Source organism: Eupeodes corollae, chromosome 2 (genome assembly GCF_945859685.1).
Source record: "Eupeodes corollae chromosome 2, idEupCoro1.1, whole genome shotgun sequence".
In the NCBI taxonomy this organism is placed as follows: domain Eukaryota; kingdom Metazoa; phylum Arthropoda; class Insecta; order Diptera; family Syrphidae; genus Eupeodes; species Eupeodes corollae.
In genome coordinates, this window is record NC_079148.1 from 91,620,658 (window position 1) to 91,647,695 (window position 27,038).

At 37.1% G+C, this 27,038-nt stretch overlaps 1 protein-coding gene across 2 annotated transcripts in view; it reads left to right on the top strand.

Annotated features, from left to right (window-relative positions):
• The first annotated feature begins 4,653 nt into the window (after positions 1–4,653).
• The window catches only part of LOC129948125 (nuclear hormone receptor FTZ-F1), a 103,404-nt gene continuing 81,019 nt past the window's right edge, over positions 4,654–27,038 (top strand). The window contains exons 1-2 of one of the 2 annotated variants that reach the window (XR_008781834.1): positions 4,654–5,774; positions 18,625–19,495. Coding sequence is in view for 1 of the 2 variants with exons in the window: in XM_056058977.1 (XP_055914952.1) it covers positions 18,703–19,495 (793 nt within the window). In the remaining variant the exon portion in view is untranslated. The remainder of the gene's footprint in view (positions 5,775–18,624; positions 19,496–27,038) is intronic. The other variant, XM_056058977.1, reaches the window with a different exon arrangement.

Genomic DNA, 27,038 nt, shown 5'->3' on the forward strand with positions numbered 1-27,038 from the left:
TATGGTATATCTAATGTTGTACTAAGACATTTACCCATGGAGGCAATTGACATTTACACCACACTCTTCAACAATGCACTGAATAATGCATATTATCCAGTGCATTGGAAGACCGCTGTGCTTCATCCTCTCCTGAAAAAGGGAAGGTTCAATTCCAACCCGTCAAATCTTTGGTCGATAGGTCTTCTTCCGAGCATCAGCAAAGTTTTCGAAAAGATCATCAATAGGGCACTGACTAAGTGGGCTGCGGACAACAAAGCAATTCCGAATGAACAGTACGGGTTCAAGGTGGTTCATGACACAATTCATGCTGCGTCTTAACTCGTTTCTGATATCCAATGGAATCAATCAAAACAACAATGCACAAGTTCTGTACTGATTGAAAGGCCTTTGACATCGTATGGTTAGAGGGTCTTGAACTAAAACTGAGCAGGCTTGGCATAAGGAAACCATTGTTGTATATACTTTATGATATGCTTAACGGCAGAAAGTTTATTGTGAAATGTGGCAATGTAACTTCCAACACTATTTTCCAAATTGATGATGGTCTTCAACAGGGAACGGTGAATTCACCGATTCTCTTCAGCATTTACACCAGTGATCAGTTAGGTAGTCTTACAACTGTAATTGCGTACTTCAACAATATAATTGCGTACAGAACGGTCGGAAAGGTTGAGGTTATTCGAATTCTCTTGCAGCGTGATTTCGACAAGATTAACCGATGTTGCGACGACTGGAAACTGAAAATAAATGTCCAGAAGTCAGAGGCAATTTCGTTCCGGACTCCGTTGGCAAGATGGTCATCGTTGATCTTTACGGGCAGCGATTAACGAGCAAAAGTAGTGAAGTACCTAGGCATCTGGTTAGATCAGTATTTATATTTCAACAGACATATAAATGCTGCTCTGACAGTCGGCTTGATCCCAGAGTGAAGGTAATTTGCTACATGGCCCTCATACGGACAATGATCGTTTATGGTTGCCCTCTGTTTGGTTCAACGTTGCCCTTCCCAGATGGAGAAGTTTCGGGTGTTGGAGCGGCAGTGTTTACGACGCTGTACCGCGTTATTTCGAACAGCCGAATCTTCTTACATGCATTACCATTCCAACGAGGTCCTATACAACGGGGCTCGAATCAACAGAATTGACAATTTCGTGATAAACTCGTTCGAGGTCACATTTCGAGAGCTATGTCATCGACCAACAATTCAATTTTCGGGGCGTTGTATCCGAACGACGAGTATTTTGAAAGTGTACGCTTGAGCGGCTTCATTCCACCAGAGGCATTCCTTTTTTAGATCTATGAGGTGTGATACAGGATAGATTGGCAGTTCCTTTAATCTACCACTTCAGAAGACGAACCGTAGATAGGTGACTCCTGTACAATCGGGACGGCCGGCACAATGCGGATCAGAGCTCCTTCGTTTCAGTAGTGCTGTGTCCGAATGAGACCGAACTGATAGGGTGAAGCAGGAGAACCAGTTTTGGTGGCTTCAATCGGCACTTGATAGTGGGTACCCGGGATGGGGTTGCTTGCATGCTTGTTTTATAGCTTAAGGGTTTAGTTTTAAGTAGAATAGGCATAGTGTCACAAAAGGAAATGATTACAAAAAAAAGTGTTTTTAAATAAAAACAAAAAATAATAATAAAAAAACATAGACAAAAAAAGAAAATAAACAAATAAAAAAAATATTAAGAAACATGATTTTAAAATCATGAAAAATGAATATAAAAATACACCAGCATGGTGTTCATATATGCGTTTCACCCCGATGTAATGGTTGGGCTCACCAGAAGATGACCAATTCACCTTGTCTTGGCGCATATTTTCTCGAATAAATCGAGAGTCCATATAATATGAGCTATACGTAGAGCTACTGTGAATTATATGGTTATTCTCCAAGAGTAGTTCTTGTCATGAAAAGTGCTTTCTCAAATTTGCCGTTCGGATTCTTCTTAAAACTGTATATCCCTTCCATCACTCGCACACAAGAATGGTTGAGAGTTGTCAGTCACTAGGCCCTAGTTCTCAAAAGGACTGTTACGCCACCCAATTTATTTGTTTATTGTTATTAAAATCATATGCTTTTATTGCCTCAAGTATTTTGATAACACTTAAGATTATTTACTTATTAATATTTATGTCTCTAGTTTTGGCTTCGTTGTACCAGTTTGATAGATCGTCACTTCATCTTTTATTCTCCGGTCTCCATTTTGTTATAATTTTCATCTATCTTTAGCCCTGAAGTCTAGGTTCAAGACCTGCCAAGCTCCATTTTATCCTTCTTGCTCTACTAATGACGTTTATAATAATTTCTATATTACGTAAGTTTAATTCATGAAATGCAGAAGTCAAGAATTCGGCGAAGACGTTAATATTCATTTTTTTATAATATCTTCGTCTGCATCAGTTTTGACACTATTTGACAAATGTAACATAAGCTTAAGATGTTTTCTTTATTAACCTTGAGGCTCCACAAGAGTAAAATCTAATCCAACTCCTCTCCAGCAATCTCATCCGCAATCCAGTGTTTTTTGCCTTGCCATGAGCAACGTCAAATGTCACAATTGACACAACGGTTAATCTGTTGTTTACTTTTTTGTTGATTTACGTTTTGTGTCGGTAGTTGTTCTTTTTTTTACAAAACAAAATTAAAACAAGCAGTAGTAGTAACAACAACAATATAAGAAATTAAATATATTTATATTTTCTTTAATTAATTTTACTTACTTAAGCCTAGTACATACTTCCTCGTGAAGTGAACGTTCGCCAGTGGAGAAAGTGAACTTTTGACATTGCTCACTGGTACCCACTTGTGAGTACACGTTGTGAACATGAACAAACCAAATGTCAAAGCTTCACCAACAGTTCCCGTACATTTTGCACGTGAATTGCCCGTGAACGAAAACTCTCCACTTTGTTCTCCACTCAGCTTCACGAGCAAGTTCACGGGTGAACCAAAAACTGAAATTTGTATGGGTTCACGAGATGGTTCACAAGTATAGCCTAGTACATACTTGTGAACCATCTCGTGAAATTTGTATGGGTTCACGAGATGGTTCACAAGTATAGCCTAGTACATACTTGTGAACCATCTCGTGAACCCATACAAATTTCAGTTTTTGGTTCACCCGTGAACTTGCTCGTGAAGATGGGTGGAGAACAAAGTGGAGAGTTTTCGTTCACGGGCAATTCACATGCAAAATGTACGGGAACTGTTGGTGAAGCTGAAGTCAAATGTTCACAACGTGTACTCACAAGTGTGTACCAGTGAGCAATGTCAAAAGTTCACTTTCTCCACTGGCGAACGTTCACTTCACGAGGAAGTATGTACTAGGCTTATGTACTAGGCTTTAATGTAAAAAATATGAAGTTATGACCGCACTCGACGATAATTGTAACGAAATAAAATTTTAATTTCAAAAAGACTGCGGAAAATGGACGGACCACTACGTACAACACAAACGTCAAATTTGATGACAGGATTTTGATCCGCTCGAAAAATCCAAACTGCAATGATCGGATCATGGACTGGGTGTTGAATTGTTGGTCTCTATTGGATTACCTGATGACAGGCCGATAGTCCTGTCATCGGAAATGTTCAATGGAGACTCCAAATTACAACTTCTGTTACTATGTTAATTGTCTTATGTTTTGTTACATTTATGCCCAATTTCATAAACAACTTTTAAACATTTAACAAGATTTTAAACTGTAAAATGGGATATTTTGGTTTCACCAAGCGTTTTTAAAGTAAATAAGCTTTTAAACCCCTTTTAAAACTAAATGCCATTTTTTGGCTCATTAAATTTTAAAAGTGTCATTAAAAAATGAAAATTACAGGTTGACAGCTGATGTTTTACTTCGTAAAATGTTTATTCTCAATATTTTTAGATACGGAATGAATAGGTTAACCAATTCAACATTGCATTACTATTTATAATATTATTTTTATGATTTTAATTTTTAATTCGAATATTAGATTCGTCATCTTCATCATAGAGGAAATATATTATATTATAATATATTTCCTCTATGATCTTCATCTGACGAAGAAGAACATCAAAACAACAAAAATATCCCTGAAATTTCCCATTTTTAGCTTGGTGAAACTGAACAAATTTAAAGGCCTGATAAAATTTAAAAAGATTTTAAATAAAAGTGCTTTTAGTGTTTGTTTATGAAATCGGACATTAGGAAATTTAAATGTCTTTTTAAAAGTGATGTTTACACAAATTATAGCGATATTAATTTTTCTTGCACTAGTGAAATACCCTTCCAAATTGTAATGCATTTTAAAACAATGTAAGAACATTGTGTATCTAATTTATCAACATATGTATAATATTTTATAATTATTTCCCTAAACATTTGTGCAGAAAACGCAGATACTTATGTAAATTCACTTTCTAAAACTTGTTGTTTTCAATCATCAACAGTGTGCACAACCTATAATACACACAATACCTATTGAACACACTCTTGATGATAAAGCTCTTTATTGTATAAATAAATACAACAAAAAGCTCTCAAACAGGTTACGTTTAACGTTACGTTGAAGTTATTAGCTTTTTTCTGCAGTAAGTTCCGTCCTTGTTCTTCAAATGATTTTGATGGCCAAGAACAAGAACATTGAATGGGAGGGAAGAATCCTAATATTCTCGTTCTCGTTACTTTTACTTGTTAGTTCTTATTCTTATTATAGTATGAGTGCATTTGGCGTTTGGCCTACAAACCTACATTTCAGTATAAAAATAGTAAAAACACAAATAACACCAAAAATATTATCCAAAAACCCCAAAGTTTTTAATCAAAATTCAATAAATAACTTCCGTGGCCCATAAAGTTTATTAATTCCAAAATGAAAACCAAAAGAAAACAAGAATAAATGTTTTGCCCTTGATAATTTTTCGCTTATTGTGTCACAACAAAAATGTGCTCCACATAAGAAAAGCTCTTATTTTTGTGCAACAGTTTTGCCCAATTATCCATCATCGTTTGGTTAATTTTTTAAAAATAAAATGGAGTGATTCTTATTCGAGTCGGAAATGAAAATAATGAAATTGAAATTAAAATAATAACATTTTACCTAAAAAACTAGAAGAGAAATGCCGCAATGTCTTGTTCATGAATCCTGGCTGCGTCGTCGTTCCTCCAATCACCATCACCATCATCACATTACCTTACCTACCTCTTGAGATTCTGTGTTTTCCTCTAGCCCCTTCCGTATCCGTGGTCTATAATATATAAAATATACGTAGGTACATACCTATTCCGAGTTTATGCTGATTATGATTTCATTTAAAAATCAAAAAAAGAGAATAATTTGTTGAGTTACGTTAACTATTTCCATTTCCATCCGAAAATGGAAAACTAATTTTATTGATTGTGAAATTGTGCAAAGTTGGTTAATAATTAAATAATAAAAATTGCTTTATTCCGAGCAATGTTACTGAAAGCGAAAAGCTAAAGCTCCCCGTATTGATATTTTTTGTGGTGTGGTGTGTATATGGATGTGTGTTAAAACGCAAAACGCATATTTAACACTTCCCTCTTTCCAATTCCAAGTGAAGTGACTCAAATTCAAGTTGGTTGAAGCTTCAAGAAGCAAGAGAAGTTGAATGTTGAACAAAATACAAACAAAATTTATACCTACATATTTTGCTTTTGGATTAACTGCGCCGAGCCTAACCGAGTCAAGTCAAGTCACAAGTCGACCCAAACCCAACAAGAACAACACAAAAGCTTACACCCGCCTGTGTTTGATTTGTTACGTAGGTATTTATATTTTCATTTTTCTTTCATTCGTGTTTTTATTTTTACTTTTTTTTCTTTATTTTTGTTCATAAAGACATGACCTATATCTCTGTCTCTTTTATTTGAGATTTGAGGTGCTTTAAAGTACGGGTAGTGGAAGTGTGAGTGTAGTGGAGTATCTAAGTTTGTATGGGAGATAGAATAAGCAGAGCGTTGCCATTAACGCAGGTTTATCTGCTTTTAGCAAATTTTTGACACACCCGAAGACAAGTGGAATAATATAATGAATTCTCTTACGAGTCAATTTGATAAACACGAAATAATGAAGGATTAATTGTTTCCTTAGACTCAACTTTACATTACCGCAGCACGAATTTCGACTCGCAGTTTTTTTATTCGATAGATATGTGCAAATAAAGGCTCAACTTTCCATTACCGCAGCACGAGTTTCGACCCGCGGTTTTTTTTATTCGATAGATATGTGCAAATAAATAATAACTATAGCAATTTTAGAGCGAGGAAACATTTATTTCTATTTTTAATTAATTTTTAAAGTTCACTTTTTTCCATACAAAACACTCAAAAATGGTTGATTTTGACATTTCTTCCCTGTTTTTTGTTCTGTGTTGCCATACTTGTTTTTTTTTTCTTGGTAATTTCTTTTATTTTAGTGCTAAAATGGAAAAGTTCTTTGCATATACCCAAACTCGCACCCAGCCCTAATCCTATAGTGACCCCAACAGGGGGGTTGTAGCTGTTAGTACGCCGTGCTATCAATTAAAAAAAACTTGTTTTAGGCTCAAAAAATGCAATACAAAAAAGTAGGGTTAATTCCGAAAAAGAAAATATTTTTTTTTATGACTTAAAGTTGTTTCCTCGCCCTAATATTTAAAACATGTTCTATTGAGACCCCTACCTAACTGTAAAAAAAAATCAGAAGGAAATTCGTGCTGCGGTAATGGAAAATCGCCCCCATAAAACAGATTTTCAACCATACTTTTTTCAATTTTGGTATTGTTTATTATACTTACTTACTAACTTAAGGTGGCGGTACAGTCCGGGGCGGACTTGAGCCTCAACCAACATGCGTCTCCAGCCAGCTCGGTCCCTAGCTAGCTGTCTCCAGTTTCGCACGCCAAGTTGGTTGAGGTCCTCTCCCACCTGGGTGCGCCACCTGAGTCGCGGTCTTCCTCTACTGCGCTGTCCCTCGGGATTGGATTCGAAGACCTTCCGGGCTGGAGCGTTGATGTCCATCCGCTCTACATGACCTAGCCATCTAAGCCGTTGGACTTTAATTCTGCTAACTAGGTCAGTGTCGCTGTACAGCCTGTACAGTTCGTCGTTATATCTTCTCCTCCATTCTCCATCTATGTGTACGGGACCAAAAATCACCCGAAGAATTTTTCTCTCGAAGCATCCTAAGACGCTCTCATCTTTCTTTGACAGGGTCCAGGCCTCAGCGCCATAAATGAGAACCGGGATGATGAGTGTCTTATAGATGGTGATTTTACATGCTCGAGAGAGGACTTTACTTCTCAATTGCCTTCTAAGTCCAAAGAAGCAGCGATTTGCAAGAGTTATTCTTCGTTTGATTTCAGCGCTGGTGTCGTTGTCTGCATTAATAGCGGTGCCTAGGTAGACAAAGTCCTTAACTACCTCAAAGTTATAGCTGTCCATGGTGACGTTTTGTCCAAGACGTCGTCGTTCAGTGTCTTTTTTTGATGACAGCATATACTTGGTCTTGCCCTCATTGACCACTAAACCCATCTTCTTCGCTTCCGTCGCAATGCTCAAAAACGCTCCACTGACATCACGCTTTGATCTTCCAATTATGTCAATATCATCTGCGTATCCGAGTAATTGGATGGATCTTTGGAAGATTGTGCCTCTAGTGTTGACGGTTGAGTTTTGCACAATTCTTTCCAGAACGATGTTGAAGAAGTCGCATGACAGTGCATCGCTTTGTCGAAAACCTTTTTTGACATCAAATGCATCGGAAAGATCTTTTCCGACCTTGATAGAGCAGCGTGCATTCTCCATCGTCAATCTGCACAAACGGATAAGTTTGACAGGGATGCCAAAACTAGACATTGCTCTGTAGAGCTCTTCCCTATATATGCTGTCATACGCGGCTTTAAAACGATAAAGAGATGGTGGGTATTGATTTGAAGCTCCTGGGGTTTTTCCAAGATCTGCCGTAGTGTGAATATTTGGTCGATAGTGGACTTTCCTGGTCTAAAGCCACACTGATGAGGACCAATCAGGTTGTTGACGAATGGCTTCAGACGTTCACATTATACGGCAGAGAGGATCTTATTCGCAATGTTAAGGAGACAGATGCATCTGTAGTTGGCGCAGTTTAGAGGGTCTCCTTTCTTATGTATCGGGCACACTATGCTAAGATTCCACGCATCGGGCATGCTTTCTTCCGACCATATTTTGCAGATCAGTTGGTGCATGCTCCCTACCAAGTCATCGCCTGCTGCTTTGAATAGTTCGGCAGCGATGCCGTCAGCTGCAGCATCTTTTTTTGACTTAAGTTTAGATATAGCTATCTTCACTTCGTCAAGGTCGGGTAGGCCGAATTGTTGATCTGCGTCGCCGAGGTTGAGTGGTTCTATCTCCCTTACAGAGGAATTCGGTTCGTCATCACCGTTATATAATTTAGAGAGGTGATCTTTCCTTATTCTCAGCATCGACTGCGGTTTTACTACGATGTTCCCCTGATCGCCTTCACAGGCTTCGTTTCGTGGCTGGTACCCTTGGGAAGTTTTTTTTTACCTTTTGGTAAAATTTACGAACCGCATTCCTGTTGTGACATCCCTCTATCTCCTCGATCGCGCGCTTCTCATAATCTCATTTTTTCCATCTAAGAAGCCGGTGTTCCTCTCTCCTCTTCTGCTCGTAGTGCTCGCGAGCAGCTCTAGTCTTGCATAGGACTCCTTAAGAGGTTATAAGAGACTCGATCGTTTTTTATATGAGGTTTAAAAACAAAACAAAATAAATTATTACAAATTTCATGAAGAAAAAAAATGCAATAAATTAGGCAAAGTAGAAAATCAAAGGTCAAAAAATTGCACGTACAGTGATAAAAAACTTAATTAATCTTAGTAGCGAGTGTGATAACCTTTCACTTTTATAACATCCTGAAGGCGATTCTTCAAAGAGAGAACTAGTTTTGAAGTAACTTCCGGCGAAATTTTGTTCCATTCTTTCAATATAACGGCGTTTAGCTGGTTTTTATTACTTATTTTTGATTCTCGGGCCTTTTTCCCTAAATAATCCCAATGATGCTCAATGGGATTAAGGTCTGGGGATCGGGGAATATGAGGAAATTGTGATTTAATATTATAGAGTAGCCACTCCTTTATTATCTTTGATGAATGTTTAGGATCGTTGTCTTGCACAAGTAAAAAATCATCTTTAAGGCCAATTTTTAAATCGCTGACCTTCAAATTTTCTTTTAAAATTTGTAAATATTTGTTTTTATCCATTGTTGTTTCTATGACAACTAAATTTCCCACACTATTGAACCCCAATAGTTCCCCACCGTTGATTGCAAATTCTTCACATCTAATGCTGTGTTTGGTTTCCTCCACATAAATCTACGAGCGCCCGATCCAAAAACATTAACACATTCTTCCAAAAATCATCTGGTTTCGAAACGTATGCATTCGCATAGTTCAAGCGTTTTGAAACGTTTGATTTTGAAATTTAGTGTTTTTTGTACCGTGCGACCATTATATCCCTTTGAATGCAGAAAGTTCCTAATAGTTTGAGGGTTAAGCGATATTCCATCTTTTGCTTGAATGTCAGCAGTTATTTTAGGAGCACTTAACATCTGATCAGTCTTTACCATTGTTTCAATTTTTCGATATATTTGAGCATCTAGTATTTTTTTTCGTCCTCTTCCTGGGGCCACTTCAAAGTTTTTATTTTTCAAATAATTTTTTAATACATATTGAACTGTAGACCGTGGTCTATCAATAGTTGGCGATATCTCAGCATAACTTTTTTCCGTCGTTTCTTAGTTTAAAAATTAGTTTTCTTACTTCAAGAGGTACTTTTCTCTCCATTTTCAAAATAAACTTCGCAAAATAAAAGAAAAAAAAAAAACAATTGAAAACATCAATACACCAAACCATACTGAGCCTAGATCTCTCAATATCATTACAATACACAATTTCTATTTCAAAAAGAACAGTAATTTCCATTTTGTAAGAGAAGAGAGCAGTGTACGAACATTTGTTTGATGTACGAGGAATTTTTTGACATTCCTGGCAAAATTCTACAAACGGTAAAAAAAACCATGAGGCAAAGCTCGAACATTTTGTTGCAGTTTTGTTGCATTTCCTATTATACATTATGATTTTATCAAATAAAGTCAATAAGCTCAGATTTGTGGTAGGAAGTTCATAGTGTAAGGAAACCCATTTATTTTCAATTGCTGTACGTGCAATTTTTGATGTAGAGTGTGTGCAAATAAATAATAACTTTAGCAGTTTTAGAGCGAGGAAACATTTATTTCTATTTTAAATTAATTTTCAAAGTTCACTTTTCCACATAAAACACGCTAAAATGGTTGATTTTGACATTTCTTCTATTTTTTTTAACATCACACAGGAAGTTATTGTAATGGTCCGATTTGTCAAACTGAAAATTTTGATATTTCTCGACGTTTCAAGGTCCCTAGTGTCGAAATAAAAGATTTTTAGAAAGACGTCTGTAAGTCCGTACGTCCGTTCGTTCGCGACGTTTTTTTCGTCGTCCATGAGCTACGAACTGCGAACTGTGGATGTTTGCATATTTTGAATTATATTTCACATGAGCATATATGATGGTAGCTAAGAATTTTTGCTTGTTTTTTCATCGTTTATATTATTTTGTCCATTACTGTATACACATACATTTCTAACTTTTTTTTGAAAGCCGATACATACAAAACGAGTCATTGTTTGGTGCGGATTTTGGTCCAAAGGCATAGTTGGGTCATTTTTCTTCGAAAATAAGCAAGGAATGGCCGTTACAGCCAATAGCTTATAGTGCTTATTGAACAAATTTTTATCCACAAAAATTTGAAAAGAGGATATTGGCAATATTTGGTTTCAACAGGACAGCAGCGGCGCTATGTACCACACAGCCGAAGCTACACTCAATGTTTTTATAGCATTTTCAAAAAAAAAAAGTTATTTGGATTCATCTGTTATTGATAACTACTCCTGTAAGATGTTAAGAAAAGAATTTGAAAAGAATTTTTAAAAATCAACCACTTATGTGCTGTATTTTAGTTTTCTAAATCAGTACTAGCTTCTAACAAACTTCTGGCTTTCAAATACAATATAGTACTTTATTGCAACATTTGTTTTTAAATTTAATTTAGTTTTTCTAAAAGTGGCCCTACCTCCTAAACAGGGGGAGCTAGACCCCTTATACCATAGTAAAAAGTGGCTGTTTTTGACCCCTCTATCCCGCTATCAAATTCTTGTGCCCAAGTTAGCGTACTCTCTCCTAAGTTTCTTTTAATTTTGTTATTCGGTACTTCCACCTTTACTTTTGATTATTTCGTAAATTAGTTCTGGTAAGAATCTTAGAGCCTTTTAATATAGTTCAACGATATTGCTCCTCTGTCCAAGCTTTTTTTTTATGTGCAGCTAGTGAATTAGTGCGTTATCATGTTGCCAAGAGAAGTTTACGATTCAGGAAAATTTGCTCCCAGGATTCCCTTATACCAAACTGCAGTAATTTTTGATGTAAACTACTCAAACTCTAAGGTTCATTCACCTAGTGGTGAATGAAATCCTACTAGTCTGGATGCGGAGGGTTTCAGAGTGATAGCCTATGCGGACGACGTTGCTATAGCAGTTTCAGGAAAGTATCTTAATATCCTAAGAGAACTAAGAACTCTTACAAAAAAAAAACGATCTGGTCTTATTTTCGAGGAGATTCCATTTGTCAACCCTCCTTACTTTAAAGGAATCCAATTAAAATTCTCAGACGAGGCTAAATACCTAGGTCTTGTCTTAGACAAAAAACTAAATTGGAAACGCAACGTACAGGAAAAAGTCAAAAAAGCTACTGTAGCTCACGCATTGGCTGTACACATCGGTAATCAGACCGATGTTAACGTACGGTGTGGCAGTATGGTGGACTGCTTTAGATAAAGGTATGAACAGGGATAAGTTAAATAAAGTCCAACGTTCAGCCTGCCTATGTATAAGCGGATCGCTTCGCACGACCCCGTCTGCGGCACTGGACACCTTGCTCTACCTTACACCTCTTGACATATTTAGTAAACAAATAGCTGCAAGCTCTGCTATTCGCCTCAATGCTTCGTCGCAGTAAACTAACAACAACATTGGCCACTCCGTAATTCTAAGGTACTTAGAATCAATTCCAAAGCACACAGACTACACCATCCCCCAACTACAATTCGACAGGAATTTCCATATTTCTATACCTACCAGATCTTTTTGGGAGGATAGGACATTCTTGGAGGATGAGTCAATCCACTTTTACACATCAGATGGCTCAAAGACCAAAGAAGGGGTTGGTGGTGGTGTGTACTCTGAACGACTGAAATTAAGTCTCTCATTCCGCCTTCCCAATCATTGTAGCGTGTTCCAGGCGGAACTTTTGGCGATTAAGGAAGTCTTGTCTTGGCTCAAAGAAAACGTGATATCAACATCTGATATCCGTATTTTCTCCGACAGCCAGGCCGCTATCAAATCTCTGGCCACTGTCTACAAACTCTATAACAGTCCATAACTGTCGATCATCTCTAATGGAGATGGCGCAACAGTTTAATATTCACCTTTGCTGGGTGCCGGGCCATAGACACATTCCAGGTAACTGTAAGACTGAACTCGCCAGGAACGGTACAGTGCAGCCCATCCTACCACGTTTGGCAAGTACTGGCATACCAATCGCGAGGAGGGCAGGCACCAGGTGGACCAACATCACCACGTGTCAAGCCACAAAAAACATCTGGCCAACACTGGATTTAAAACGTTCAAGGTGCTTGCTCTCTCTAAGCAGATCGCATATAAGCTCGATAATAGGTGTCATAACAAGACACTGCCTAATAGGAAATCACGCCACGCGGTTAGGTGTATTCTCAAATGACTTGCAGAAGCTGTATGGACGAGGAAGAGGAGGAAACAGTTCTTCACCTTCTCTGTACATGCCCTGCTCTGGCTCGAAAATGCAAGAATTACCTAGGAGAATTCTTCTTTAACGATCTAAAGGATCTAAATCATATCGGTATAATCAGCCTCTCACGTTTCGTAAGGGACTCTAACTGGTTCCATTGAGCTTAGGAGGAAGCCTCAAGATTCATGTGGTATCACAATGGGCCATTAAACTGGCCTAAGTGTGTCCAGTTTCCATCTTGGGTAGCCACTATAACATTTACGTCACTTGAACATCGTCGAAATTTTTCTTGTCTCACCCTGGTTTACCGTTATTTTAATGGTTTATGCTCTAGAGAAATAGCCAGTTGTATTTCTTCCCTTAAACAGTTCAACCGTAATACTCGCGCTTCTAGGAATGCTCATCAATATACCCTCGAGCCCATCTTCAGTTGTACCGTCAAGTACAGAGATTCGTTCTTTAGCCGTACTATGCGAATGTGGAATGCCTTACCACACTCTGTCTTTCCCAGCTATTGCAATATTCAAGAACTCAAAACCAATGTGCACCGATATCTCCTTTCAACCCCTCTCTCCCTTTTCTAGTGCTCACACTGTGTCTACATAATAAGGGTAATATATCCCCTTGAGTGTGCGCTTAAAAAAAAAAAAGAATCACAAGTATCAGATGCACACCTTAAAATTGCTCACCTTGAAGCTGTTCCTTTTTGCAGTCCTATTAACCCCCCCTAATGCTTTATCTGCATGAATCGTTATTTTTTAAGTAAGAATAAAAAAACATGAAGACTAAGACTGTCTAATCAATTCGATCTTAGCTCTTGAAACACTTCTAAGACACACTCCTACCAGTTGGTCTTCAAATTTTAGATCAGAAATTGAATTTCCCTTAAAACATTAAAATTGTTGAATTAAATTCTCCACTACTTAAAAACGCTCATAAACAACGATTAAATTGTCGTTTCACGTATTCAGTTGACTAAAAAAACTTATTTCCGTATGAAATACTTTACAAGTGAGCGAAAACAAGACTCGCAGTCTAAACATTTTCAGGATATAGTTGGCATCAACAAATCTCACAAAAACCCTTAATGTTTGAAATAAATGTAAAAAGCATTTTCCAAAATGTGTTCCCATATTCAGTTAAAGCGGAGTGTATGTCCGTAAAGTTAGCACTACCAGTTAAATTTTTAATTAAATTAATAGTGAATTGTAGTGTTTTTGTTGTTAATTTGTCGTGACAGAAAAAAATTGTCACGCTTGTTTTTTTTTTTTCTCAAAAATTAACCAGTGGTAATGCTAACTTTCTCGGTACAATTCTTTCACTACCAGTTAACGATAAATCAAGCCAATTAGTCCAATTATTAGTTTTCTAAAACTTCAAAGTCGTAATGCTAACATAGTCAAGTTGTGATTGCACCAATTGACTTTAAACTGACTTAGGGGCCGGTTATAGCTATCAGTAAAATCCATCAGTATGAAATCAGAGTTATGAAAATGACTTCCTACTTTTATTAAAAAAAGTCACAGCTGAATCACGAATTTTTACTTTAGTTACAATTTTTAGTTTGACAGTAGTCAGTAAAAGACTCAATCTTTAGGACTCTGGTTCAAATGACCACCGGTGGCACATTAGCAGCTGTTAAGCAATGATTCGAAATGACACACAGAAAAGGCCGATATTTCGTGTTCAATTTTAGATCTGAGCTCTTCTTATGTTGTCGGCTTATTTTCATAAACCAATGACTTGACATAAAGCCGTTAAATTGCACAGAGGGGAGGTGGCCAATCGCTTTGCTCATTTATTGAGAAACGCTTTGTAAGGTTTGGCTTGTGTCACCCGGTTGAGACCATATGTTGTCAAAGTCCATATCTTTCAATTCGGACCAAAAATAATTGGTAATCATGGCGGTATAAAGCTGGCCATTGGCTGTAACGTGACGATCGTTATTATCGACGAATAAGTATGGCCCACAAACTCGGCCGCCCTTGCAAAACGGTACCAAAAAGTATTTTTTTTGGGAATAAAGTGGTGATTCATTAAGCAAATGTGAGTTTTCACCCGACCAATAACGTATATTTTGCTTACTGACGAAGCCATTGAGCCAAGTTAGCTTTGTCACTGAAGATGTTTTTCCGATGAAATTCATTATCATCTTGGTAAATCATATCCAGAGCCTAATCGGAGAATGCACATCACTTACGTACATCTTATTCAATTCTCGAGTCAGCTTTATCAGTATGGATGTTAACCAAGATCCTTAAATAAAAATAAATTAGGTGGCTCAACAGTCCGTAGAGAATCAGGGCCTAGTGACTTACAACTCCCAACGATTCCTGTGTGCGAGTAATTGCAGGGATAGAGGGGACCTGCAGTTTATATGCCGAATCCGAACGGCTAATTTGAGAAAGTACTTTTTCATGACAAGAATTACTCTTGGAGAATTTATCAATTTCTCATAAGAGGCAGTACCCGACCCGTGACCACAAGCAAGATCCGTACTCCTCCTTAAAATGCCATATTATGTGTCTAAACGATTCCCCATTCTTGAACGGTGCCATGAAGTTGACTAATTTCGATTGTTTTCAAGGGATACCTGAACCGCCGCGACCAACCCATTGTCACATCACACATCAAACGAATATGTAGACACATTTTTGAGAGAATTACGAAGTAAAATTGAAGTTAACGCTCTTAGAGTTGCGTTGTCTGACTCCGAATTTTGGTAAGAAACTTTTATAATTAGCAGACGTTGCTTTTTTGATTTTACTTAATAAATTCACATTGACATAGCAAACGGTCATTGTAAAAATGTGCGTTCACAAATGCAATTTAAAGTAGTAAAATCGCAATTGGATAAACCTTTATTAATACCTCTCTTTTATGAAATTATGATAATTAAATTCTAATTAAATGGGTCGTTTCTAGTGCATTTGGTTATTCTTACAGAATTCATAAACTCTGAATTTTATTATGAATAATTTTTCTTTAAAACAACTATAGGACAAAATTTATGAATAGTTTTTCACTTGGACAATGACGTCATTCATGTAGTATCCGTGGCATGATGGTTAGTGCGATGTGTTTATGGCTAGCGAAACTAAGCTAAACCACAAACACAAATTGACTCATATAAATTACAATATCATAAGAAGAGACCGGCCCGACTCCACTCAAGGGGGCGGTGTCGCTCTCTTTATACGAAAAGGCATTAATAATAAAGTCGTTTACAACAATGAACTCGAGATTCATTTTAGGGAACTTAAACTGAGCTTGGAAGAAAACTATTTCATCTTGGCAGGTGATTTGAACGCAAAACATGAAGATTGGGGAAATCAACATAGTAATCCCAGAGATAACACTCTTTTTAATTTGATGAATCTTTACAGCGTCGAGTGTAGCGTCGACCTGCAGGCTTCTGAAAAGCCATCGTATCCAAGAAGCGGCTCCTTTCTGGACCTTTTGCTGTACGACACCAGACTGACAGTAACAGACAAAGTGGGTAATCACCCTCGAAACTGCTTACAGACAGTCGGTTACGACAGTGATCACTGCGGACTGGCTGATGTAATGCAGATTTCGAACGAACGCGTGGAGTTGGAGGAATACGTTAAAACGCACTCTACAACTACAGTAAGATGTGTTGGCCTCGTTTCACCAACGCCCTAGCGAGAGAACTTCGTTCGAGTGATATAGCCCCCCAAACAACAGAAACCTGACAAATACAGAAATTGACCAACATTTACAACTGATGGACGAAACAATAAAACGAACCATGGTACGGACAATACCAAAGTACAAAGAACGGAACCAAATGAACGCTTACAGAAACGCGACGATTGACGCACTTCGTAGGCACAAGAGTGGCCGACTGACAAGACTCAAAAACTTGTGCAGACGACGTACAGACCCACACGATTTAGAGGTTAGGACACTGATGTCGTCAATGACGATTCCTTGGCAAATGCCATAACCGCCTAGCAAACGGGACCAAGTCCCTTGTTAGCAAATGGGACCAAGTCCCTTGTAAGCGACGAAGGTTGAGCTTCAGCTAATCTTCAATTCAATAAAAAACAAAAAGTCAGCAGGTGTCGATGGTATATCCAACGTTGTACTAAGACATTTACCCATGGAGGCAATTGACATTTACACCACACTCTTCAACAATGCACTGAATAATGCATATTATCCAGTGCATTGGAAGACCGCTGTGGTTCATCCTCTCCCGAAAAACGGAAAGGACAACTCCAATCCGTCAAATCTTCGGTCGATAAGCCTTCTTCCGAGCATCAGCAAAGTTTTCGAAAAAATCATAAATAGGGCTCTGACCAAGTGAGCTGCGGACAACAACATAATTCCGGATAAACAGTTCGGGTTCAAGGCGGGTCATGGCACAATTCATGCTGCGTCTAAACTCGTTTCTGATAACCAATTGAATAAATTAAAACAACAATGCACAGGTGCTGTTCTGGTTGATTTGGAAAAGGCCTTTGACACCGTATGGTTAGAGGGTCGTTACCTAAAACTGAGCAGGCTTGGCATAAGCAAGCCATTGTTGTATAATGTATATACTTTATGATATGCTTAACGGTAGAAAGTTTGTTGTCAAAAGTGGTAATGTAACTTCTACCACAACATTCTCAATGAAAAATGGTCTTCAACAGGGAGCGGTGAATTCGCCGATTCTCTTCAGCATTTACACCAGCGATCTGATAGGTAGTCTTACAAAGGCAATTGCGTAAGCCGACGATCTAATTGCGTACAGAACGGCCCGAAAGGTTGAGGTTATTAGAATTCTCTTGCGGCGTGATTTCGACAAGATTCAGCGATATTGCAACGACTGGAAACAGATAATAAATGTCCAGAAGTCGGAGACAATTCTGTTCCGTACTTCGTTGGCTAGGGCCACGAGGGATACGTGCAAGAATTGGCGCAAGATGGTCATCGTTGATCATCACGGGCTAGCAAAAGTGTAGTGAAGTACCTCGGTATCTGGTTAGATCAGTATTTATATTTCGACAGACATATAAATGCTGCTCTGACCAGGGCCAGAGGAGCCCTCGCTCTGACGAAACGGCTGTTGTTTAGCAGTCGGCTTGACTCCAGAGTGAAGGTAATTTGCTACATGGCCCTCATACGGCCGAATAGTTAGTTGTAAGTTATACTTATTTAGGCTAGTTTTATGAATTTTTGTCTAGCTTTAATTAGGTTTAAGATTGAATTAAAAAAAATGAATTAAAAAAAAAAGTGCGATGGGCTGTCATGTGAGAGGTCTTGGGTTTGATCCCTGCCTATGCAACTTTAAGTTATTTTTTCACGAATCCTCCAAGAGTAATTCTTGTCATGAAAAGTGCTTTCTCAAATTAGCCGTTCGGATTCGGCCTAAAATTGTAGGTCCTTTCCATCCCTGACAACAGTACTCGCACACAGGAATGTTTGAGAGTTGTCAGTCACTAGGTCCTAGGCGCCACCCAATTTATTTATTTTTAATGACGTCATGCTTATGACTTTACGTTAAGCCCTTAAAGGTTGCTTTCAAAGAAAAATTATTTGTGAGGCAAATATTTTATAAAGCTTTAAGATTGTGTATAATATGTGAAGAAAACTACACGTATTTCTACTCATAAGATTTTTCAAAATAATCTCACTTTACAATAAAACTTTAAACCATCCATTAGATGTAGACAATTTGGTTCCTAACACATTTCATTTTCTTTTCAGGCTTTTCCTTTTAACCACAACATTGCTATGGCTTAATTTTATTCTAATTTTCAATAAAAAAAAATAAACAAAACAAACATGGAAGAATTTTCGGCAGTGGTGCAAACATTCGGTAATCACGAAAAGGACCAGCTCCTATCTTGCCCCAACACTAAGCAACAAATCTTCAACCATCCTAATCTTAATCAAAAAGACATTCGATTGTACAACACTAGCAGTACCAACCCGTCCGACAAGTATAAAGATCCACACCAAGATTCAAGTTCGCATTTGAACCAATGTAATACCCTAACCCAAACTTGTTTCGCGGACTCAGCCCTGACAATTCCCAATGAAAGTCGATTTGTCGGAATGCCAAGTGATGGCTTTCAAAAGATATCAGAGGCAAATTCTTTCGATAACTACCTGCACGCAACGGTATCCACCACGACTACTGTTGCAGATGAATCTGCTTTTAATGATTTACAATTTCGATCGGAAAATAATTTTTCAACCACAAAACAGCATCGACTAAACAACTCAACAGAGTTGCAATATGACACTTCGTCATTTCAAAAAGTCAACACTAACGACTTTGACAAAACACCGCATTGTGCGCCCAACTCTTCATTCCTCGAATGTACTGATGAAAACACCAAGCAACACCACAAAAGTGCAAATATTTATAGCAATGAATTGAACTCGAATTTTTCAGTGCCTAATACTAGTAACTTGGAATCTGATTCGACAAACACGGATCGCATGTCGAAAAATAATATTCAGTCTGCACAGCAACTTGTAAATCCAAACTTAAACCTAAGCATGGATTCGGATTCATCGTCTTGTGATGATTTGATTGATTTGGAAATGAATGATGTTGATGGACTGAAGGGTAAGTTTATTTTGAACATTCGATTATTGTACATATTTACATTGACATTTAATTTAACAAAATTTTGAATTGGCAATATTTTGGAAATTTTCAGAAAACATAAACTTTTTAATTGAAATTTGTTTCAGAGCATCATCTGGTAAAAATAATCAAAATTTGGTTTTATAAAACAGATAATATGAATCTCTCTCTCAACGAAAACGCACTTAATTTTACTTCGTATCAATTTCAGCTCCTGAATTAAAAAAAATTGCATTCAAATGAAATTTTTAAATAATTTAACTTCAAAACCGACACTTAAAAATTACAATTAACCAAACATAACGATTGTAAAAAAAAATCCGACAACATTCACAATCATAGAATAATGTGGAGTGCTTTAAGACATTAGATTCGTTTTTATGTTAAGGGCCTTAATTGATCAAAATTTAATTATCTTTGGAGCACATTAATACAAGATGAGATTTTATTATTGAATCTTCAAGACTAAGGTCTTAAAATTAAGACGAATAAATAAAAATATATCTGACTTTATTTTTTATTTAAAAAAAACAATCTCACTATATTAATTGTATTTTTTAAGGATTGTAAGTAATTTAGGCGTAGAACGAAGAGAAATGGAAACTTATTAGTAGCAAATAAATTAATTGAATGGTTACAATTCTCAAAATCGCCGGAGATCAGAAATATGTTACATTTATTCGTTGAATTTTGGCTATCTACACCTTTGAGCTCATTTTTTCACTATGATGCTGAAAACATGTAATCAAGGTCTTAACTAATTTTAAACTTTTGAATAAATACTCTAAGTTAACAAAACAAGAAGTCAAAAGTAGTGGAGACATGACAGACTAACTTTCTCAAAGGACTAATTCGTAACTGGTAGAGTCATTTCAGGGCTATTTCCGCTGCATTCGGCCAAGGAAATTGAAGGTTTCTTTTTATTATTTTCTTCGGTTAGTGATATTAATTTTTTTAAACTTAATTCGAAGCACCGATTTCTAGTTTTTCTTAGGTATCGTCAAAGATCTCAGGTTTGTGTCATTTACATCTTGTAGTTACCTTAGGTACGAAAATAAATAATGTTTAGTCGAGCAGGAGGTGTACTGGGAGATGGCAAGAACCACCCCACGCGAGGAGCTGAGCCGTGCAACCACAAGCGTGCTGTGGCCTCTTCCAGTACTCCGAAGCATTCCCCCGTGGAGACCAGGCTCCAAACAATTGTTTTATTAATGCGCCTATTGGAGGCTAAATAAATATTTCATGAAACAAAAATGTGGGGGCTTGTATTTATATATATAAAAAACAAACTCCGTCCCTTTTCGATGCATAATGTTTTTAAACATCTTTTGCATTACCACCGTTCTTTCTTTTGACAAACTATGCATCACAACAGATTACTCAACTTTGGGGGAAGTGTCCATGTCCATCTTGAACAATTTTTGGCACCACTGAAGAAGGCTTACGGCCGGTGTCTTCCATCAATTTCGGAGGCTAGTTGCCTCAAATATAAATGGGTAATACTGCGACGAAATTGGTCAGTAAATGTAAACGCCAAGCATTAGCTTCTGCCAAATCGAGCATATAGGTGAATAAAACCCACCACCACTTTTTACCACGTATAGCTGTTCTATATACTGCAACTGACTGATCATATTGATCGAAGCCGCCAATTCCTTTATTGTAGTTTTGAAGGACAAAAGGGATATCAACGTCTGTCTTCCTTCCTTCTGTAGTTCTCCATCTTTTCACCTTGCCAAATGGATGAACAAAGTCGTAGTTTGTTCCCATAATACAAACACTGTTATCGAGCAATCGTACGTACAATATTTTCTTTGCTGTATCAAACCGATAGTCAAATTCTTCTCATTTTTTTCTTCATGTCCTTGATGGAAAGCATTGATCGTCTTTTCGTTCTGTTTTCCCTCACAGTGCCTGGTACACGATAAGTTGCGGAATGGCATTCACTTTGTTCACGAGGCCTTTTCCAACACGTGTTCCCAATCTCAAATTACTGCCGATTTTCCAAAATATATATCGAAATCTTAACAATAACCGTCAGAACTTGTAATCATCCTGTTTTTGTAACCGAATCGCACTGGCTTGCCCTTATGAACTGCTTCGATGGGTATCGTCCAAAATATTTTATCATAGATTCATCTTTAGATAAATGTTCATGAAAAACACCCCACTGCAGAATTGTCTTGATAAGCAAATCAGCAAGTAATGGTCGTAGTTTGAACAGCTTATCGGTGAACGGTCATTGTCGCAAAAATGCAAGTATTTCCTTATATCCATGAATCTGTTCTTTGACATAACCTTAGACAGTAAGTTAGTAAGTCTAAATCCAAAGACCAGTATAACCATTATCGGGGAAGTAAGTGATAACCCGTCAATAGTAGAATGCCAAAAAACAATTTGAGGTCATCCACATTTATTTGAAATTCGCGATTATTTTTCTTAACTTCGTGTTCAAAACGATCATGTTAAAGACTTCCGTATCAATTATTTTTTCAAATATACTGGCCGGTGTTTGATCCTTCAGCTCATTTAAAAAAAAATCTGTTTGGGTCTGTACATTATTTGTTATCGCGGTAGAAGGCATACCATCGTACGGAACGACGTATTTGAGCCACCGCGGTTCCAAGGCCCCGACCCTTCTATACCTTGCCAATGGTTCATCATCACTGCTATCCCATTTTTCATTTAATTCATCGTTATTATTTCGGGACTCGAATACCTCCACGTTTCCAGAGATATCCGATGGAGGAATATTTTCCAAAACATTGACTTCGTCGCCCTCCTCATTGTCCGTCAGAACTCTTGGTTTTTGGTTTCCATGCGCTCTACGTGACCCAGCCATATTAGTCGTTGGACTTTTACCCCTGTGGCTAAGTCTACGTCGCGGGACAGGCTGTACAGCTCGTCGTTCCATCTTCTCCTCCACTCCCCTCCGCCTTTGTCCTAGACCATGCTTCTGCACCTTATAGCAGGACAGGGATGATAAGCGTCTTATATAGCGACACTTTGGTCATTCGAGAGAGGATTGCTTTCTTAGCCCAAAGAAACAGCGGTTAGCAAGAGTTATTCTGCGTTTGATCTCAGCGATGTTGTTGTTTTCTGCGTTTACAGCGAAGCCTAGTTAGACGAAGTCCTTGAATATCTCAAAGTTACGTCTGTCGATGGTGACGTTTTGACCGAGACGTCGTGTTGTAAGTCCTTTCTTGAACTGAATGCATTTTGTTTTGCCCTCATTAACCATTAGACCTATTTTTGCCGCCTCTGCCTCAAAACTTGCAAAAGCCCGATTGACATCACGCTGATGTCCGATTATGTCAATGTCATCAGCATATGCTAGTAATTGGACAGAATTTCGAAAAATAGTGCCTCTAGTGTTGACGTGTGAGCTCTGCACTATTCTTCCAAGCACGATGTTAAAAAAATCGCATGACAGCGCATCACCTTGTATTAAACATTTTTTGACATCGAAAGGTTCTGTTAAGTTGTTTCCCACCTTTATGGAGCATTGCGAATTTTCCATGGTCATCCTGATGGAAAGATGGTGGGTGTCGATTTGGTGTTCTTGGGTTTTTTTCTAGGATCTGCCGTAATGTGAATATTTGATCGACTGTGGACTTTCCTGGTCTAAAACCATTCTGATAAGGACCTGTCAGGTTGTTGAAGATGGGCTTTAGACGTTCACACATTACTGTAGAGAAGATTTTATAGGCGAGGTTAAGTAGACTGATTCCTCTATAGTTGGTGCAGTTTAGAGGGTCTCCTTTTTTCAGGATCGGCCAAACAAAAACTGAGGTTCCATTCATCGGGTATGCTTTCTTCCGAGCATATCTTACAGATAAGTTGGTGCATGCTAACAACCAGCTTATCTCCAGCTGCTTTAAAGAGCTCGGCATTCAATCCATCCGTTCCAGCTTCTTTATTAGACTTTAAAAATAGGTAGTTATTTGCCAAAATTTTCACCCAAAACCAACAGTTTCCTGGAACACTCGAAAAAGTTTTTTTCTTCTACACAATTCGCTAAAGATCGCACTCTCTGAAGTAGTAACAAAAACAACCATTCTTTTTAATGTTTTTATTAACTGTAGTACTTGAATTTTTTTTTCAAATTTAAGGTTAGTAACACATTTAAAAAGCGTTTACATAAGTTGAAAATGTGAGAAATTACACAATTTGATCGATTTATTTTTTAAAAGTGAAGTGTTCGACTAATTTGAGTGTTCAGATTCACGTGACTACTCGCAACAATTTTCAAGAACAACATTTCTTATCCTTGTGGATGAGTTGATCAGATACTGGATCTTCGACGTCCGTAGATCAAAGCTGTTATTCGTAAACTTACTTTCTTGTAACTGTGTCCAAGGACATAGCATCCTCTGTAGTCTCTTGCACGATATTCAGAAATAAAGAAATGATGAGGAAAGTTTTGAGTAATTTAAATGGCTTTATTGTTAAATCGGAGGTTCGATTCCAAAGAATAATGGTTTAGAAAGGTGCTATGAATAATAGATAACAGCTGTGCTTTTATTTACCATATCGGCTGACTGTCGTTGATAACATTCTTTTTCAACGAATCTAAATGTGCAGCTATTGGCCTTTTACTTCTTCAGGACATTGAATATGATTCTTCATTTTGCGAATGTTTCCTCTCTTTGAGAAACGTGAGCATCGTAGTAGATATTTGTATTTGCATTATGTAAGAAAAAACAAATTGTATTTAACATTTCTTTCCCAAATATGTAACTAAACCACAAGTTAAATATAATATCAATAATACAGATATACAAATATTCAAGCATTATCAATTTGCAACTTTTCCAATATCATTAAATAAGTTTCGACCGAAATAAAATCAACCAATCCTTAAGGCAATTTTTAATAGCTGTTTATATCTCGTCCATATTACCTCAGCATGAAAGGAAGTGAATTTTTTTTGTATACCCAGAGCAGGAAAATACTAGCAAGTCAACCGTAAAGATCTTCAAGTCTAAATCTACGACCATTCTTTCTTGAGACTCTGGAAAGATTGATTGATATCCATTTGAGAGCAAGTATTGATACAAGACTTCTGTCTATGTTTCAACAAGCCTACTGTAAAGGGAAATCCGTGGAAACGGCGTTACACACATTAATACGCACCATTCAAAGAGAGTTCACTATTGGTGCTTTCCTTGACATCAAACATGCTGTGGGGAGTTAATTTATTTAATGCTAACTATAGCAGAATAATTCAATCAAAGCTGGGCAACTCTTCAGCAAGAAGATTCTATATTAGCAGGACACCACAATGTTGTGTTCCATATCTTCTTTTCTAGATACGTAGGGTTTCAGAGTGATTGCTTATGCGGATGACGTTGCTTAAGATGTCTCAGGAAAGCATCTTAACACTCTTAAAGAACTCTTAGAAAATGCCTTAGATAAACTAATACTTTGGGCTGATTTGATTGGACTGTGTGTCGACCCACACAAAATGATTCAGTATTATTTTCGAGAAAATACAAAATTCCATTAGTTAACACTCCCTATATTAAAGGTATCAAATCTCAAAAGAGGTATCTGGGTCTCATTTTAGACAAAAAACTAAATTAGAAACGTAACATAAAAGAAAAATTCAGAAAAACCTGCTGTAGATCTCTAGCGGATCACTTCGCACGACCCCATACATCTCCTAATACCTCTTGATATACTTAGGAAACAAATAGTTGCAAGCTCTTCTATTCGCAACATTGGCCAATCCGTAGTTCTTAAATATTTAAAACCAATTGCACGCACACAGACTACACAATTCCCCACCTGCAATTCGACACCAACTTTCAGATTTCTTTACCTTCCAGATCTTTCTGGGAGGATAGGGCACTAATGGAAGAAGAGTCAGTCCACTTTTAATCAGATGGATCAAAAACAAATGAAGTGGTTGGTGGAGGTGTGTATGCTGAACGACTCCCATTCTTCCCAATCATTGTAGCGTGTTCCAGGCGGAACTTTGGAGATTCCAGAAATCTTGTCCTGGCTTAAAGAAAACGTGATATTAGCACCTTAATATTCGTATTTTCTCAGATAGTGAGGCAGCTATCAAATCTCTCGACTCTGCCTCTACAAACTCTATTACAGCCCAACACTGTCGATCATCTCTAATGGATATGCACAACAGTTTAATATTTAAGATGAGGAAGAGGAGGAAACAGTTCCTTACACCTCCTCTGTACATGCCCTGCTTCTTCATACCTTTGTATAAGGGACTCAAAGTGGTTTCATTGAGCCTAAAAGAAATCCTTAAAATTCATGTGGTATCGCAATGGACCAATAAAATGGTCATCACGAACAACCACTTTAACATTACCTACAAGAAATCAGCCAATTTCCGTAGACTGTTTGCGAATATCAAACCTATACTTCTCAGTCTATATATGCTATTCATATCTCTTTTTTAGAACATTAAAAAATGTCAAAGAAAAAATTAAAAGAGGCTGGGATGCGACCCACTCTGCTAACTTCCCATCCCGTTTTACGATTTGTCTTGCTTAAAAGTTTGTAGGTTTTCGTGTTAGGATTTGTTACTTGAAGTATTCTTAAAAATTTTAAATTTGCCAACAATGTTTTTCTTATAAAGAAATAGTTTAGTTTGAAAATCTAGTTTTGTTTAATAGATTTTTAGTCGAAAACAAATTTTAATTTTTACAAATTGGATGAATGAAATTAATTTGAGAGATATCAAGAACCGAACATCAATTTTTAAAAATTTAAAAACGGAGTGTGGATGTTTTATAAAAAAAAAGTACTGAATGTCGAACGCAATATTTTCTGTGAAATAAAAAACCTTTGAAAACAATATTTTTAATTTTTGAAAAGCTATTTGAGTCGAAAGTAAATTTTTACCAGGTTTTAGTATTGTTTTTTTGCAGGGTGTTTTATTTTTTGCACAATAACTGTCAATTCGATTTTTCTCAAAATTTAAATGAATGTTGACAACAGTATTTTTAAGAGATAAAAGTAGTTTAAATCCAATATCTCAAATTTTTGAAAAGATATTTGAGTCGAAATTCAATTTTTACCGACTTTGAGTAATGTTTTTTAGGTTTTTTTTTAACTGTCAATTCGATTTTTCTCAAAATTATATCTGATATCAAAAAAGTTATTATTCGTTGTACAAAATTGTTTTGGAGATAAATTGTATTCGTAAAATTTTCGAGGTTTTTCTTTTTTTGGATTTTTTTCAAAAAATATACTTGTTTGGTATTACGTTAAATTTAATTCAAGTCTCTAGCGTTTTTGGTTCGTAAGATATTTAGGGTTAACCAAAATGTTCACCATTTTTTTAAACTGCTATGGTAAAAAAAATCAACCACGCCATTTTCTTGAGAGCCCTTTCTGCATCTTTCTCCATTATTCAGCCCTATCATGAATTCCATCGTAATCGGAAATTTGTACGAATCCCGAAAAAATGTATCATGAAATCCGTTCGTAATCAAAATTGTGTGAGATTTTCCACTACGAACGGATTTCATGATACTGTTTTTCAGGATTC